Source organism: Ictalurus furcatus, chromosome 5 (genome assembly GCF_023375685.1).
Source record: "Ictalurus furcatus strain D&B chromosome 5, Billie_1.0, whole genome shotgun sequence".
Taxonomy (NCBI): domain Eukaryota; kingdom Metazoa; phylum Chordata; class Actinopteri; order Siluriformes; family Ictaluridae; genus Ictalurus; species Ictalurus furcatus.
In genome coordinates this window covers 19,986,273-20,005,705 of record NC_071259.1, presented here as the reverse complement: position 1 = coordinate 20,005,705, position 19,433 = coordinate 19,986,273, and the positions used below count along the sequence as shown (strand labels likewise).

At 38.2% G+C, this 19,433-nt stretch overlaps 1 protein-coding gene across 1 annotated transcript; it reads left to right on the top strand.

Annotated features, from left to right (window-relative positions):
* The first annotated feature begins 3,141 nt into the window (after nt 1–3,141).
* Nucleotides 3,142–17,568, top strand: si:dkey-70p6.1 (uncharacterized protein LOC570575 homolog). The gene is made up of 6 exons (XM_053625078.1): nt 3,142–6,094; nt 9,042–9,099; nt 10,493–10,526; nt 10,875–11,446; nt 16,556–16,681; nt 16,839–17,568. Exons 1-6 carry the CDS (start codon nt 5,961–5,963, stop codon nt 17,406–17,408), a joined length of 1,494 nt encoding a protein of 497 aa, XP_053481053.1. The 5' UTR covers nt 3,142–5,960; the 3' UTR covers nt 17,409–17,568.
* The last annotated feature ends 1,865 nt before the right edge of the window (nt 17,569–19,433 follow it).

The following is a 19,433-nucleotide window of genomic DNA, read 5'->3' as shown; positions in this document are numbered from 1 at the left end:
TTACTTTTCCTTTATGTAAATTTATCATTCTGATAATATATAAATATACTCTATAATATATAATTACTACGTTATGATTTGCGATGTAGAATTGCATGTATGCGTAATTCTAAAATTTTCTATTCTGTATTGTAATATTTCATTGGTATATGAATTTTTAATCCACAGAGCATTCTTTTACATAAAAGGCACTCAAGGTTCCTTACAGGATATGAATCAGCTGTTTTCAGTGCATGAATTATTATCGGTTGCTGTGTCATCACATGAATTAAAGATGAGCGGAACAGTTGATCTTGCTTAAATAATTGTTCATATTTTAAACATGTACTGTAAATGCTCGGTGTCGCTTTAATGGATTAGACAATTCTTTTTCTGGACTGCAAATGAAACCTAAAAGTAGAGACAACGCAGCAGGCACATGATTCTAGATCATCCCTGACTGTGACGATGCAGTTAAGCTGTAAGGGGAATTGGATATTTGCTGGTTAATTTGGCCATCATGAAATACAATACAACTGTGAGTCCTTAGATATGTATAGTGGAAAAAAAAGTCCCATCTGCCAGCTGAAGATAATATTGTGACTTGAGCCACCAAACTTATATTCATTTATATTCTTATTGTCTCCTTAGAGTCCATGCCAACCTATACTAAGGTCTGGTTAAGAGTGATGTCTTAAGGTATATTTGAATGCTGTACTGCTGTGTGAGGATGAGGATTAGAGCTTTATATGGGAGCACCCTAAGAAACCCTGTTAGAGCAGATGTGTGTGTATGTGTTTGTGTGTTGTATCAGAGTTCTGTTGTACACTGCCTGAGATTGGCAGGCCCTGAAAGACAAGATGATTACCCTGAATGTTGCACTGCAGTGGCAAGATGCCACTCCTTTTAGGGAAAAAGAGAGAGAAAGGAAGAGGTGGCAAGGGAGGAGGACAGGCAAAGGAAGAAGGAAAATTGGTTAAGGGGGATGAGAGGTGGAGTTTCACAATTCTTTCTGCCTGAGCAAAGTGCTAGAGTGAGGGATTATAAGAATCAGTAGGGCTGTAGAGCATACGCCAGTTGGCTGATTGTCATCTCTGAGAGGACACATCTGTTTGAGGAAATTTTCAGCAACTACTGCATGCCCTGCACATTTTGAAGAGTGTACAGCAATACCTTTACCACTCCTGGAATAGGTCACAGCAGAAAAAGTCCAAATTTCCATCTGCATGTTTCACCCTAGTAGCTCGTCAACATTACTGGATCAAGAGCAATAGGTTGAGAATGTATCTCACAAAATTGAAAGTCTTCCTCTCTGAATTAGTGTGTATTTATTACGGCAGGAGAACTGTTTCGAATGCCCTGCCATACTTGCCATACATGCCCTACAACTCAGAGAACCTGGCCAATTGTCAGGCTTTGACACTATTAGTAGAGATGTCATTTCAGGTTGAAATGACAAAAATAACATTAGACATACACCCCAAGATCAGCAGACAAAATCTAAAAAAAAAAGGCCAAAATAGCAACCAACTAAGCAGACATGGGCAAAAGAGTAGAGCAACTAAAAATGTGCAAACAATAGCAGGATTCACACATGTGGATACAGACCAGATAGCAAATAATAAAGGCTTAGTGATGCTGGGCAATGAAGCACAGATAAGAAAAACAAAGCATGGAGGGAAAGTATATGTATATACACTTATAGGGTTTAATGTGTAACAATCCAATGACAGTGCGCTAGAGCGATTGTAGTTAGAGGAAGCCAGAGAACTGGGCATGGTGGTCGACTGTGGATTCTGGAAGCTGGAATTCCCAGAGAGCTGGACGATAGTGACAGTAACAATACTAATCTATAGGTGGCGTCATTAATTCGGCTGACTGCTTTAAACGGACCAGTGTAACATTTCAGTTTATCATTTCCCGTTTAAAACCTGCTTACTTGTCCCACTAGTTCCTGCAAAACATCTTGTAACCCAAAAGACACTTATGCCAGTTATCAATTAACATTATCACTCTAACATATTAAACTCACATTATTTCACTCATTGATGGAGTTGCCTGGTGATGGGGCACCTCACGGCTGTTCTTGAAATTGGATTCCCTTCTACAAAAAATTTAAAAAATAAAATAAAATAAAATAAATAAATCACAGAAGTGCTTGGCACTCCATCTGGTCAAATTAATGGTGTGTTCATATCCAGTGTGGTTACCGATGAAGCATGTACTCTCTTGCAGATACATGCACAATTGTGTGTGCACACACACAAGTATATGTTAATGCTGATGCTAAGATATGATAAGCTCTCTGGCACTAATTTGCAAATAATATCTAGTACCAAAAATACAGCATAATAGATGGTGGCACTGTAATTTTATGATAATAGATAACTAAGAATGGGTATTAGTATTTACCTAGTCTCAGCCTCAGATGCTCTAGTTATGGTTGCTTATACACTTATCTCACAGGTTACAGTCTGATTGGCTCCCCACAAATAGATTTTTTTCCAAATAAGAAATAGGTACTAGAATTAAGTCATGAAAAGTATCAGGTGCAAGCCTAATTAAACCCAGGTTATTACTTTTTCTGCCTTTATTTTTTACTATTCTGCTCAATAGTAGTAATAGTAATACAGTAGTTTGTAAAGAATATTACGGGTCCTCCTAATAGGACCAATCAGGTCCCAATTTCACAATGTCTATTAATAATAATATCCATAATCTTTTTTTATATCTTTATGTACTGTTTTATGTTAAGAATACCATTACTGCCTGTAATGTAAACTATAAAGAGAAGCTCAGTCTGTTTTTTGCAGTGCATTGCAGAAATGCAGATAAACAAATATTCTGCACCATCGAGTTGCATAATTAAATGTAGGAGACCTGTATTCACCCTGTCTAGCCAATTGAGTCAGTAAGAAAGATAAGCAGCTGTGGTAAAAGACTGTGATCGCTCTTCAGAACAGCTGCTTTCCCCATAGTGTTTAAATATAAGAAGAAAATTAAAGGAAAGGTTGAATGAGGAGAGCCAGTTTTTCATTTTGACAAAATGCAGAAAGGAGTTTTGTATTTGTGAGAGAAGACATGTGGGTAATATTTACAGCAGCAGGCCCAGGATTGCTTAATTGTAATTTTAAGGTTTAATTAGGTGATATTTTACTGTGGAGCACTATATGGATCCTTCTAAAACACATTCACATTGTCCATTTGGTTGAAGAAATGACACTGTTACCAGATTGCTGTCTTACAGTCAAGCATTTAAAGCTGTATCTGCCATTGGCCTATGCTGTATAGGTCTATAGGGTGTTGGGAAGATGGAAGACTGCTTAGAGGATAGAGATTGCTATAGTATACTGATATCTCCCTGTAATACCTGTGATCCTTTAGTGGATGTAACAGGAAAACTAGTTTCTGAGGTTGGTTGTGCACTTGTTCTAGAACTTTTCATCCTACAGTAAGATTCAAGAGATCTGCTGTGGATCACTTGTTAATGAAGTGATGTGTTGTATCTTTTGGAGTTCAGGTGCAGAAGACATCTGCAGCATTTGAGACTGAATGTCCTGTGTGTTTACTTGTCTGTGAAAAACCCATCAAACTAACAAGAGTTTCCTTCCCCTGAGAACAAGGAGACACCAAAAAAATAATAAATCCCCAGCCATGCTTTTCGACATCTTTTCACAGCAAGAAAACCTGGCTATGTACGAAAACATTTTTAGTCTTTGTCATGACTCATGGCTCACTTGGTTTCTAAGGAAAACGAGCCAGATGATTAAAACATGTTCATTTTGATTTCAATATCTACACACTGCCAAATTAAACTGTGATGAATAAACAAACAAGCATTCATACACACAAAGCAAGCAACCACCCCCCATCCCTCCTACACACACACACACACACACACACACACACACACACACTTCATGTTATTTTCAGTCAAGAGCTGTCGTGTGAAATTTGCTAACACTCATATTGCTATTACTGGTACTTGGGTAATGTTAAGGCTCATAATCATGAATAAAAAGCCTGTACATGGAATTATGAGCCAAATGTCCCATTCAGAACTATAATCTTATTCAGGGATATTCACTTGATTTGTCCAGCTGGCATGTAAAGGCACAGGAAGACACTATGGGCTAGAAGGAAAATAGGAGTACTATAAGAGAAGCTAGTTCACCACTCTGCGATGTCCTCTACTGAGAAGGTGGCTCTTGTGGCAGGACAGGATGGTATTGTATTGTAGCATATAGTGGTAGTGGGCTGATGAGACAAGGCATAGATTGAGTGATGAACTTATATTTCTGGGTCATGGTTACCCAGGCATTGTAGTATATGCAATAGGGTAATTGGAGGAAGAGACCAATATGGGTGAAGTTGATTACTTCATGTATTATCATGTATAACAATGATGCATAAGTAACATAAATAACGAGATGATGTATAATGATGGATGAATAAGTAATACCCAAGGTATGTTGCATGGTCCAAAAGAGTCTGCCATGAAGCAGTTTTTATTTAAGAATTTATCAGAAACTAATACAATATTGCATTTTGTTGATTAAAATGATTTTAATGCAGTTTCATTTTCATTGAAATGTATGCTAACACAGTGCTAATTGTTTCATGTGGTAATAACTCGACATTAATGTGATCCCTCTATGTTTTAGTCATTATCACCATCAGGGGTTAAATTAGAGTGGAATGAACAGAAGTCAAGCTTGGTTTAGAAGCCAATGATTAGACATAATAAATTGTGCTGACACACAACCACTAGACAGCTGCTAAAGTTAGACTCCCATGACTCCTCCCCTTCCAACCTTTTTTGATTATTCAAGTTTATATTCACTGTGTTTATAGCTAGGAATCCTCTGATCTTGCTGGTTTTTTTTTTTGTTTTGTTTTTTACAAATTAAGTCTCAGTCAGCGGTTGTTAAGTGCCATGTTAATACATTTGCTCATTAGAGAAAAGTGTGTTTATTTTTTTTATTTCATTTATTATAATAGAAAAGACTGAGATGGTATTTTGATGCCAACCTGACAGAGAATATTAAAAACTTAAGGTCTGGCTGCGAGATTGTATTCAAGTTAAATTAAGCCTTTAGGACAGAACCAGATTAAAAATGCGTTTTAATCACATTTTAGTATTAGTAATAACATCTAAATTGGATGGTACTATTCCATACATGATACTGTATATCGTTTACTGAATTAAAGATAACGTAGAGTAAAATAGTTAACGTAGGTGTTATTTTAATGTAGATCTATAACACTGCTTTCAGCAAAATAACAATGGATGATGTAATTTTGTATAATTCTAAAAGTAAAATACTAATACTAACAAATTACAACATATGGCAGTTCACTTAACGTTGCTGTTCCATGGCTTGAATGTTTCCAGTAGTGTAGGCACTGGAATTAGCATAGGCAGGGTATAGCATAGGGTTCTTCATAAAGTTTGTTAAGGTCTGATTCTCCCTTGTGAAACTACGTTTTCCACCATCTTGTCTATGGATTATACTAAATGCAGAGTCTCCATTACAATAGGCATGCATCCTATTTCCAAGTAGGAAAAGCAGTCATACACATTGGCAGGTTTGGTTGAGTGGTGGGCCTAATGGTTGAGAATCTGTCAGCATGAAATGATCAAAATCGCCCCCTGAACTGTGGAGCTGAGGATAATAGTGTCAGCCAGGGGCTGACTGACAGCCAATATGGAGAAAATGACAGTAAGTGTGAGACAAAAGAGAGATAGATGGAGCAGGGATTCCTCTCCTCTCTCACATGGTTCAATGAAGGAGGATCCAAGGATTCAAATGTTGCTGTTTGATCTAAATGGAACAAATGCGCACAAATGAAGAGCTTACTTCTTCCCTTCCTCTCCTTTTTACCTCAGATCCTGTGAAGCTTATACCCAGTTTTTGCTAGTGTGCGTGCCTGTGGCCGAGAGTGGGAGTGTACGAGCGAGCTTGTGTGAGCACTCTCACATGGCCTCGATGCAGGACGGGGTGAACTTCACTGCTCCCCCCTACGGCAAAGTGTTGCTGCTCGGGGCCATCGCTGCTGCCTCGGCTTTCGTCGTCACCATCCTGATTGTCGTGCTATGTGTGGGCTGCCACAGGTGAGCAACAGATGGGAATAACTGTAACTTTGAACACACACACACACACACACACACACACACAGACACATATTCAGATATACAGTGGGTTTGGGAAGTATTCAGACCCCTTCATTTTTTTTCACACTTTTTTATGTGATAGATTCCATTTTAAATGGATTAAATTGACTTTTGGACCAACAATCTACACATAATAATCTAACTTTTTAGAAATTTTTGCAACTTTAATTAAAAAATCGGAAACTGTAGTGCCTAATTTAGATAAGTACTCTGACCCTTGTGGAAACCTTGGGCAGCAATTACAGCTTCGATTATTTTTGGGTAAGTCTCTGCAATATTTGTACACCTGGATTTGGACAGTTTCTCCTATTTTTCCCACCAGATCCTCTCAAGATCAATCACAATCTTTTAAATTAAATTTATAATACAATAACGTGCAAAAAGTGAAGGGGTCTGAATACTTTCTGAACTCACTGTAAATATAAAGCACAGGCCATTTGCTATGTTTAAGCAGAGACCATTTGGATATGGCACATCCAAATGGAGTGTGATTGAATACAGCACTAAGCTACAGTCTATCTAATGAATTATAGATGTGTTTCCCTGCCTGCTTGACGAGCACTCTTTTCATGTCTAGTCTTTGGAATCTGCGCTTTAGCCGTGATACCCAGAGTCTTATGTAATGCTAGAGTGAAATTTAGAGGGAATTCAGACATTTGAAAATTGTTCTTCCAGTAAGAGTAAACTATTTTTTATATTTCTGCTCAATGATGCTTTGCGAAAAGAAAAGAAAAAAGCGTTTGGGTAAGAAAGTAACGCTCCAGAGCTTTCACCAAGAGGCACTGGGTGTGTAGATAATATTAGCATCTGAGTGTAAAGGGAGCTTTGATGCTGTGCACTGTATGTACTATATAATAATCATGATAAATGATGTCTGTGTGTAAGGCTTTATTGCAGCAGATTGTAATATGCTATGTGATTTAACTGAAGACTTCACTATAAGAAAATGACTGGCAACAGAGTTGCCAGTAAAATACTGTATAATTTTACAATCAACAACTGTAAACATATTTAGGATAAAGTACTGTAATGTCCTACATAGTGTAGAATAACACGTTATACTGTAATGTCCTACATAGTATAGAATAACATGTAATCCATTCAATTCAATTAAATTCAATTCAATTTTATTTGTATAGCGCTTTTTACAATAGACATTGTCTCAAAGCAGCTTTACACAAATATATAAACACGCCATACAGATATTAAAAGTGCGAATTTATCCCAATTGAGCAAGCCGGTGGCGACGGTGGCAAGGAAAAACTCCCTAAGATGTTAAGAGGAAGAAACCTTGAGAGGAACCAGACTCAGAAGGGAACCCATCCTCATTTGGGTAACAACAAATAGTGTGAAAAAGTTCATTATCGTTTTATATAATCCAGTGCATTTGCTCATTTGCCTGATGTTTTTTTTAAAAGAAGTGATGTACAATTGATACAGGTTACAGCTGATCTGAAGGTTAAGGCTCTTGCTCAAGAACCCAAGCATAGCGGGAGGTCACAAAATTGGAGGATAGGTACAAAAAAGATTGGGTTTTGACCAGTGTGATGATTGGTAGACAGGTTATTTTAAGGGGATGGAAATCAGATGGAGCGCCCTCGTTTCCAGAGTGGTGTGTGGAGATGGGGAGGGTGGCTGCCTTTGGAGTTGGGAATTCCTTCAGGAAGAAATGGAGCAGTTATTTGGCGTTTTTGGGGGACTCTCGAGGAGGGGCAGTGGAGAGTGTAATTTAGAGTTTAGTCTATGATTATACTTGATTACTGTATTTTCCATTTTTTTTAAATTGTGTGTATAATTATTATTTTTTTATTTTTATTTATTTTATTATTTTTTTTGGATATGTGAGTTTATATTCTATTGACCACAGGGGTGTTCGTGGGGGGACCAGGGTGGGGTGGGAGGTTGGTAGGGGGAGGGGTTATAGTGAGGATTTATGTTAAAATAGTTTGATTCATTATATATGTTGTTTGTCTATCTGTGTTAACTTGTGAATCAATAAAAGTGTTAATTACAAAAAAGAACCCAAGCATAGCAGTTTTGACGTGCTGGGATTTGAACGCAATACTTTCTGCTTTGTAACTCAAAGCCTTAAACACTGAGCCAGCACAACCAGCCTTAGTAATTTCATTCAATGCAATCTTTTAGTGCAAGTTAATTCAGTAGTAGAAGTGATTGAATCAATGTAAACTAGTTCAGCATGTTGTGGTAGCTCAGATATTAAGGCTTTGAGTTGCAGCTCAGAAGGTTGTGTGATCAAATCCCACCACTGCTATGGTTAGGACCTTGAGCATGACCCCTAACCTTCAGCTCAGTTGTTTCTTACATCAATTGTAAGTTACTTTTTTTAAATTAGAAAATATACTGGATTATGTGTTACAATATACTATGTAAGATATTGCAATACTTTACTGTAAATATGCTACAATTGTTTATTGTAAAAAATGTGTAAAGTACTTAATTGGCAAACCTGTTGCCAGTAAATTACTGTAAAAATTGTCTGTCAGTTTGTTACAGTCTTGGCATGAAAGCTTTTCTTGTCTCGAGATTCAAGCACTGGTTATACTTGGTTGTTTTATCTTGAGTATTAGGATTGTAGTATATACAAAAAAAAAAAAAACAAGACACGTTTAAAACAGATTTAAATCGCTCAAAATATTTCAGGTGACCTAAGGTTTATTTTAGCCAGATATTACAAAAGAAAATGCATCCATCTCTCCAAGCCAAACTTAACCAAAATCCCTTCCATTACTTATTTATTTTGCACAACATAACTGCAAATTGAATCGTAGGGGGCAAAGAATTCTCATCCTAATCATGAACCAACCATCTATTATTGATAGAGACTGACAGACAATCAGTGTGTTTGTGCTCATTGTGTGTTTAACAGGAAGGGGAAGAGTCACAATGGTACTGGTGAAGAGAGAAAGCACAGACTCATGGACATGGTAACCATCTCTTTAATTTTCCCAGTTGCAATAAAGCTATTTCCTTGTTATGTCTGCCTTTAGACTGCATTGACAGGTGAGAAAATTGGGATCTGGACACTGATGGCTGCATTCAAACTTGGTGATATAAATAGGCATCTTATTTATAGATAATTTAGTATTCAGTTAGCTTGTGAATTTTAGGGTGAATTACTGCGTTATTGGAATGCAGTTCATGTCTCTGAGTTTGCCAGACTTTTCTTGTGTAGAGGTGATGGACAAGGAGCTCAACTGCATTTAGATCACTCCAATAAGCTCTTGTCTTAAAAAGATTGTTAAATAAGGACTGATTAAGGTCAGCAATTTCTTTGCTTGCAGTTGCAATATGATTTAGTGTCAAAGCAAATCTAATAGCAGTGTAATATATTAAAAAGATATTCATACTCATAGTAATAAATTGTTCTAGGGTTTGATCCTCGGCTCAATTTACTGTCTGTGCGGACTTTTGTATGGTCTGCCTGTGTCCATGTAGGTTTCCCCCAGGTTCTCCAGCTTCATCCTCCCAAATCATACTGAAATATGTATTGAATGTGCTAAAATTGCCCCTGGGTGAGAATGAGAGTGTGAATATTTGCGTTCATGGTGCCCTGCGATGCACTGGAGTCCTTTCCAAGCTGTATTCCCACCTTATGCCCAGTGTTCCTTGAATAAGCCTCCAGATCAACCACAACTCCAAACGTGATAAAGTGGTTATTGAAGAATTAATGCTTAAACTAATTAATTCTTTAATATTTTATTTTTTAAATGCCATTCCACCATTTTTCTTTACATGTGGACTTGTTGTTATGGCACATAGTGGATAGCAGATAATGGACTTATAATGCACAATAATGTGATTTATTCTCATGGTCAGACTAGTACATAACTGAGACACGCAGCTGTTTTGGACAACCTCTCCTCTTTGTGTCCAGCTGTCTAGCAGTCCTGAAGTCCAGAGATAATTATGTCTGAAAACCAGTATGTGCAATTTCTATATTAATTTCTCAGCACACCTGTATAATTCAACTTAGCTGAAGCATATTACTTTATTATTGACCAATTAGACTTTTTTTAAGTGTTCTCACCTGTCAAATGCCACTTTTAAGCTCCACATACAAATTATATTATATATTTTTTGCTAATATTTACAGTATAAATATATTATATTTAAATATATTATAAATAACCATCTAACCAACCATATATTTATAAATAAATATATTATATTTATACAAATATACTGTGGTCTTTATAGTAGAAACCTTACCTTGATCTATTCTACTTTTTACTCTTCTTTTATAATGATAAACAATTCATACTATGATCTACAACTCATATTAGGCTATATGCTGATAACGGTCTCTGTTTTTTTTAGAACATATTGCGGCAGTCAAAGCTGCGCTCCATCAGTAAGTCAGACACCAAGCTCCATGAGATGAACAGACTCAACTGCAATGGCAAAAGTATGTACATTCGCTTCTCACACTGCTTGATAGCGTTACCGAGGCCGCAGAGCCGCCTCAAATTCGGAAGTAGAGTCGGAGCATGCAGGATGGTATAAGTTTCATTTCGGGATACAATTCTTTTCTCTGTTCTTCTGTAGTAGAGCCACCCATAGATGTTTTTTCACTTTGTCAGGGTTGGCGCCGTCTGTGCCGCCTTTGCCTCTGCAGTTTAGCCCACAATGTTCTGTTCCTTTTTTTGATATAATACATATTCCATACTTCATCTAACTAAAATCAATGTTAAATCTTCAGAATCCTCCAAGAAGAACCGTCCAGCCAGCATGGACCTGCTCCTGCTGCCAAGCCGTCGCTCCAACTCAGACCTGCGAACTTCACAAGGCCGCCAGGTGCCACAGGTGCCCTCAGGAGAGGATGGAGAGCACACATACGCCGAGGTGGGCCGCCGCTCCTCCCCGACTCGCTGTCCTGAGGCCGCGCTCAGGGGGCGGGCTGGAGAGACGGACACTCCTGCCCCCCCAGCTGTTCCTGCCAATACCCCAGCACCACCTGATCCAGATGGGGACAGCCTGGATGGTGGAATTCCTGAGCCTGAGACCCTCCCTCAAGTAATGAACCCTCCCCCGCAGCCCCCGGAAACAGCTGAGTATGCGTGTATCAGGAAGGTTCGCAAGGTTGACAAAGCTGCCCAGAAGAGGGATAATGGCACTGAAACGGAGGAGGGGCTTGGGCAGGCACAGCGGCACAGTAGTGGAGAGATTCGGCATGCTCCGCCCAGTCATCCAGCTCCACCCCCACCACACCCACACAGTCAAAAGTTGCCACGCAAGAATGTGGAGGCTTTCAATCTTCCTTTCTTTCCAAAGGTAGGTGTGGAAACAGGTTGTTGTCATTACACTGAGGGAGATAAACCACCTATCAGCCATGTGAAAAACTAATTGCCCCCTTAAACTTTAAATCTAGTTTAGCAGCAATACCTTTAGCAGCAGGTTTCCTCCCCCAGTCCAAAGACATGCATGGTAGGCTGATTGGCGTGTCTAAAAGTGTCCGTAGTGCGTGATAGGCTCCAGGTTCCCCGTGACCCTGAAAAGGAGTAAGCAGTAGAAGATGGATGGATGGATGGACCTTTAGCAGCAATAACTTCAACCAAACACTTCCGATAACTGGAGATCAGTCTTTCACTTCTAGGACTAGGATTTACTCCTATGCTTTGGATCATTGTCTTGCTGCATAATCTAGTTGGGCTTGAGTTTTAACTTACAGACTGAAGACCAGATATTCTCCTTTTAGATTTTCTGATAGCGAGCAGAATTCATGTTTTTCTCAATTATTGCAAGTTGCCCAGGCCCTGAAGCAGCAAAGCATCCCCACACCATCACACTGCCACCACCATGCTTGACTGTAGATATGATGTTCTTTTTGTGGAATTATGTGTTTGGTTTACGCCAGATGTAACGGGATCCCTGTCTTCTAAACAGTTCCACTTTCGACTCATTAGTCCATAAAACATTCTCCCCAAAGGTTTGAGGATCATCAAGGTGTGTTTTGGCAAAATTGAAACAAGTCTTAATGATCTGGGTTAGCAGTGGTTTTCGCCTTGCCACTCTTCCATGTATGCCATTTTTGCCCAGTGTCTTTCTGATAGTGGATTCATGAACAGTGATCTTTTTTGATGCAAGAGAGGCCTGTAGGTCCTTTGATGTTGTCCTTGGCTCTTTTGTGATTTGCTGGATGAGTAGTTGCTGTGCTCTTGGAGGAATTTTGGAAGGTCGGCCACTTCTGGGAAGGTTCATTATTGAACTGAGTTTTCCCATTTAGAGATAATGGCTCTCACTGTGGTTCTTTGGAGTCCCAGAGCCTTGGAATAGCTTTGTAACCCTTCCCAGGCTGATGTATTTCAATCACCTTCTTCCTCATCATTTCTGTAATTTCTTTAAATTTTGGCATAGTGTGTAACTGGGTAAGACCTTTTAACCTACTTTAAGTGTTTTAATCTCTCTTTAAGTGTTGATTTGATTGAACAGGGTTTGCAGTAATCAGGCCTGGTTGCGTCTAGTCCAGCTGAACCCTGTTATGATACCATACCCAGTTGGTATTGGATAACTTTTTTGCTATAATAAATAGCATTATCATTTACAAACTGTATTGTATGTTTACTCAGGTTGCCTTTGTTTTATCTTAGATTTAGTTTTAATTTCTGAAACAATTTAGTATGAGATATACACAAAAACAAAAGAAATCATGATGGGGCAAATACTTTTTCACAGCACTGTAAGTCATCTGGTTACTCAAGTTAGCTTGAGTAAATACAGTACATTACAAAAAAATTTTTGCATGTCTACAACTGGCACATCTGATCTGAAAATGTTTTATTTCCTATTCTGTTTTACTTTTCATTTTTATAATAGTCATAACTCCACATTAATTATTTGCTGTTGGTGTTTCAGCAGCATGCTAGCTAATGGCTTACCTGTACATTTCTGCAGATTAGATATTGTTGAATTGAGTATATATTGAAATGCCAATATCTCCCCAGGTTGGCTCAGGTTGTTTCCTTTGAAGCATTTAAAACTGAAGATGCCTGATAAATTGGACCAGGAATGCACATCTGTCACCACTGTCTCAGACATTGCTACTGGCTAAGCATTAGCACTTAAAGTGTAGACTTTCAGCAGGAAACTGCTTTTATTTTGATTGGGTCAAATTATTGGGCTGAATTATTTGAAATATGGACATGGCTTTTTAAAACTCTTTTTACCAGAGACTAAAAAATGGATTTTCTGCCTGTTTTGGGGAGCCCGTATTCAGCATTGAATTTATTTGTGATGCCACGCTCCACAGTAGTGGTTAATAGCTCATATGAAAGTAGACACTTGGGGCTTTAAGAAATTGCAGTTTTTCATAAGTATTTTTTAACCTAGCCTACTGTGTTTAAATATTGTAATTTTATTGAGCCATTTGTATACGGTGTATGCTCTGTAACAGTGATTAAAATGAGTGCAGTGAAGCTGAATATTTTATTATTTAAAAAACCCCACAAGTATAAGCACTATGATTTGATTATACTAAAGAAAAGTACCATTACATTGAACCATGTACTCAAGTACTGTAACAAGAGTACATGTAATTTTGTTACTTTCTGTCCCTGCTAATTACACACTTCTGTGAAAACTCCTGACACTCATTCTTGTCCATTTGGCATTCCTGCTGAGGCAGAGCCAGAAGCCTTATGCCATACAGATGACGCAATACACAGAAACCCATATGCAATGCCTGTATTCCCGTCCTTCACATTCAGGTCATAGACATCCAGCGCCTTCCTACTGATACAAGATATATTTTCTCATAAACAAAACCCTGTAATTTTGCTATAAATATTCAGATGCAGAGCTTATACATTGCAGCTTCCTAGACAGTTTTTCACATTTGAGGGCTATACATTGCCTTACTGATTTTTACTGTACAGTATTGTCATAAAAAGAAACATTATAAATAAATAGAAAGAAAAATAAACTACGCTAGGATGTTGCGGTACTCACTTTTCTAATTTGCGCTCATGGGAATATGAGAAAAACTGCAAAGTATGGGTTATTGTTCCCTCCCCACTGCCAGGTCGGAGAAACGCATTAAGCTTCATGTCATTAGATCCACTGAGTGGTTATAGATGAGCTAGTCAGTCAACAGAGGGAAAGCCAGATGGATTGCTCTGACCGTAACACTCCATTAGAGGACATATTTCAAACTGGTGCTCTAAACCTCAGAAATATTATTAAAGAAAAGATTATTTCACAATAATCATTATACCGGTTAATCTGCTCCATTTGAATGTAAATTATACCCTATTAAGCATTAATTACATTTGTTTAAAATTTGGGATATGTTTCTTCTTTTGTCATACATACAGTATTTACCTAGGCTCAGTAGTGAAGAAACTGGCACTGGTGGATTTCTTGCCAGTGGCTTTTTCCAGTTGCTTTTTTTCACACTGATGATGTGGCTCTGACAGGTCTCTTCTTTTAACTTTTTTCTTAATGGAACTTCTCTTCTCTGATCTGTTCTGATCTGTTCTGGTAAACACAAGATGTCACCTGCCATACTTCAGCAACAATTCTGCAAAACTCATTACTAGGTTGAGAGGAGACCTCCACTGTACTCTATCAAAGATTAATTACCCAAGTTTTTAAAAACCTATATAGGGAGTTAGACTATAACAGATCATTATTAATTCAGTGAAACATTGTGTCCCCATACATTTCCTAGAGTGTGTATATTATTGCGATAATCACCTGAAGCATAAGATTATCATAGCATTGCTGCTATACACACACTATATCATTCCATATAACCGAGTTTGAAATACAAAAATAAGGGCATTCTTTTCTCTAAAATTGGCAAATTTATCCAAGGAATAGGAATTCAATGTTTAGTGAATTGAGAAATGTTACAAAATGACTTCAATCGAGACTAACAATTAAGGTCTACTCCAAACAGGGAAGGCTAAAATCATCACTTTATTTAGGCATGTGTAGCACACCACATATTTATGTTTTAAAGTTAATACTAGCTATGTCTTTGTGTCTTTTATCTATACGCTTATTCTAAGTGTGCCTGCCTTTAATAAATATCCCATTAGTACATCCCATTTATAGAGACCCCACTGGGATTTGAGAGCAACCAGTTAACTTCTACAAAGGTTTAGGTTTCCTTATTTAATTATTATTCCCTCATTACTCTAATCTCACTGCTAGTTCATCATTTTGTTTGGTTTGCATCAGTAATAGTAATTAAACTCTAATAAAACATTTTTAAAAATCCAGGTCTTCAAAAACATTTGACTCCAATGTATATATCAAGGAGCGACAAGTTAGGATAGACCAGGATAGACCATGTGTCTTAGTAAGGTGTTGGACCATCACAAGCAACCAGAACAGTTTCACTGAGCCTTGGTTTTGATTTTGCAAGGGATTAACACCATTATTCCGAAAGATATTCCCTCAATGTTTTGATGATGGTGATGTAGAATGTCGGTCCAAAATTTCCCAAAGTTACTCTGTTGGGTTGAGATCTGATGACTATTAAGATCATAAGATATGATTTATATCATTTTCATATTTATCAAACTATTTAATGACTCCTTATGCTCCGTCATTCTGGAAAAGACCACTCCAATCAGGATAGAAACGTTTCATCATAGGATAAAGGTAATCAGTGAGTATAAGCTCATTTGGGGCAACTGGATTCAAACTATGCCAGCAGTATGCCCCCACAGCATAAAAGATCTGCTGTGGGTTTTTTTTTTGCCATTTAAGTTGTCACTCATTTGTATATAGCCTATATATGGAAACATTTAAGGTCTCATTTAAAAAACAACACTATTCATGGAAACCATGTTTTCACATTTCACAATGGTTATACATTTTAACATGACTTGTTAAAATGTATACTGTTATTTAAAATATTATTATATGTTAAATATATTATAAATATTACTATAAAATATTATCTTCATATGGATATATAATGCCTCACACCTCACACAGCCTCACACTTCCAGGGTCAGGGGTTCGATTCCCACCATGGCCCTGTGTGTGCAGAGTTTGCATGTTCTCCCCATGCTGCGGGGGTTTCCTCCGGGTACTCCGGTTTCCTCCCCCAGTCCAAAGACATGCATGGTAGGCTGATTGGCATGTCCAAAAGTGTCCGTAGTGTATGAATGGGTGTGTGAGTGTGTATGTGAGTGTGCCCTGCGATGGATTGGCACCCTGTCCAGGGTGTACCCCGCCTTGTGCCCGATGCTCCCTGGGGTAGGCTCCAGGTTTCCCCGTGACCCTGAAAAGGATTAAGCGGTATAGAAGATGGATGGATGGATGGATTGTCTCAATTCAGATTTAATATTATCCATCAATAATGTAGATTTTAAAGCAGAAACAGTCTGTATATGATAAGACAGCTCACTCTCTGTATTGTCTAATCAGGAGGCAGTGTTTATTGGAAATGGAGAGGAGTACATATGGAAGCCTCCTGAAGACGATGACATCATGTTCCAGCCCAAGCACATAGGCCCTCTCAGCCCTCACTTGGGAGAAAACATGGCATCTGGGGTACGTGAATGTTTCTGCATTCAATCCCTTCTTCACTATAAAATGTTTTTCAACGCTTTCACTTCATTTCTAGTCTATAAGTAGGTATAGATTAACTCAGACAAAGGTATTTATTGCTTCACCTTTTGCGACTCACAGTTGCTGTGTTGTTCTTCAGATCTCAGATATGTACTCTAAAGTCTGCAAACCAGGCAAGAAGAAAAGAGGCATGCCTGGCTCACCCACAGGTCCTAGGGATATTGGTGGTTATCGGACCTTGGCCCGAGGTGAACGTGATGGTGGCTTTAACGTGGTGGTGAAGCCACAGACATGGGCGCCACAGGAGGCAAAAGGCTCAAGGATGCCCCCTGGCTCAATGGAAGAGCACTGCTATGAAGCCATTGGTGCAGAGGAGAGCGACATGTCCTATGAAGCTGCAGAGGTTGGCGGAGGTGGAGGAGGAGGAGGAGGTGGAGGATGGAAACGAGACAGGCCTCCTCCCAATGCCAGCGCCACTCTCCGGCCCAAGAAGAGAAAGCCACAGCAGCCACAGCACCAGCCACCTCCGCCACCTCCCCCTCCCCAGCATACACCCAAGATGCAGCACCTGCCTGCCAAAGCACTTTTGCTGCCGGGCGAGAACCTCTACGAGAGCATCCCTGACCTGAAGCAGGGCTCAACCACATCCAGTACCACTACCATCTTCACTTTTAATGACGGAATGGAAATGTATGTCACTGGCCTGTAAGGGCTCAAACTTAAATCTCAAACGTAAAGACCCCCCATCTTATAGTTGAGGGGGAAAGAGACTTGACAAGGCAACAACTCTTCCTGCACTCATTCACACATCGTGTTTACATTTCAGCCCTTTGGTTCCTAAGTAGCCCCACACATTGCCTTAGAGAAGCAGTCTGGAAAATGGGGCTTATCTTACAGACAATATTATGCTAATGTTTTCTGTGAGGGATGCCATTGCATCATACATCAGTTTGGTAAACACACATTGCACTACCACTTCATGTAATACGGTGTATCAGTATTAATTGCCTGTGGATTGGGATTTGAAAGTGTGTTGGGAAGAAAGTGATAACACCAAGGAAAAGACTTAGGGAAAATCTTATCTCACTTAATCACATATCCTTCAAGAGTAGCAGACATCAAAATTCACAAATCACTAACATATCACCACATAGGGGAAGCCTGTTTAAGGTATACTCCAGAATCCTGTTTTTGATAGTACACTCACTTGTGCATTAGTTTCCGTCTAAGTTTCCATCGGAATTGCGGGTTTCTTTTGTTTAATTTTATGTTCATTCCAAAGCAAAGGACAAAATGAGCACAACCGTACTGAGCAGAAAGAATACTAAAATGGCACAGAGTACTTATACTCAATGTTTTAGAATATATTGACAGAGAAAAATTATGCAGTGGGAAAACAAGCCCCTTATTTTAGTGACAAGCCAATAGCAAAATATAACTATTAATGAAAGTCTGGCTAAGGCCACTATTGTTAAACCTTGTATTGTAGCTTGACAATGAACATAAAAAATCCATACGTTATTATAAAGGTATTTATGGATACATCCACAAGCTTTGGGAAAATATGTGGCACTATTTTTCTAGTGATGAAGCCTCTATTTCTTTAAGGGAATTCTATGGGAAATAAATATAAAATATAGATATAAAAACAGTATTCCCATTCACTGAATCACAGAACTGCATATTGGTCTGCATATTCAAAAGCACAGAATCATATATTGCAAATTTCCTCTTCCAGCACTTAAATACATTATAGACTCCTTTTGAGAGTCCATTTGAAAAATGAGAGCTAAATTGAATTACATAATAATTACAATAGCAATTAAAAAAGCGATCCTAAAGAGAATTAGCAAAAGCTCAGGGAAAGTGAAAAATATATAAAGGTAATTGAATTAGTTGTACATGGAACTATTTTCCTCTAAGTCAAACAAAACAAAGAGTTTAGTGCATATTAGGCATCGGACATTGCCCTTCAGAATGGTTTTTTAAAAGTTTTTGTTTTCATAGTATTATCTTTTTTTTTCTTTTAGATCATAACATAAACACCTAAATGGCTGTGTATGAAGTCACCACTGCCGTACAATACAGTACAATAATGTTTTACGTTGTTAATACTGTTAATGCACTTTGCCTGAGAAAAAAGATGCATGTATTAAAAAAAACATACAAATGAAAAAAGGTGATGAAAAAAATCAAGTTATCTGGTGTCTGAGAATGGTTTATTTCTTGCTGTTGTTGGTTGCTTATTTGATTTAATTGCCTTTTCCTCTAGTGAAGAGAGAGCACAATGTTTTGCTTCAGGACTGACGACTCAAGGTGAACTTTGCCAACACAACTGGAAGCAGAATGTGACTGGTCATAGTGAATAAATCATAGACAATTCTCATTTCTCCAAGTCAACACCAATCAGGATGTCTGCATTTGGCTCGAACACCTTTTAGGTGGACATATGCTATAGGTGGAATTTAGGTGGAATTTCACCCAACTGTCCTACAGCACATTAATCTGCTGTATGATAATTGGGAATAATGTAATGAAACACTCTTAATATATTAATATAATAAATATAAATGCTATTTGAATGATGGTAACCAGTGTGAGTATAGTGCGCTACAGTGGTTTTTATGTTTAATGCAGAAAGCATTATCTGTGACGTTCCTCAAGAATTGAAGGAAAAAAACAAGTTAACTTTTACCAGTGAGAATTAATATTAGTGTAAAAAGAGGCCTGAACC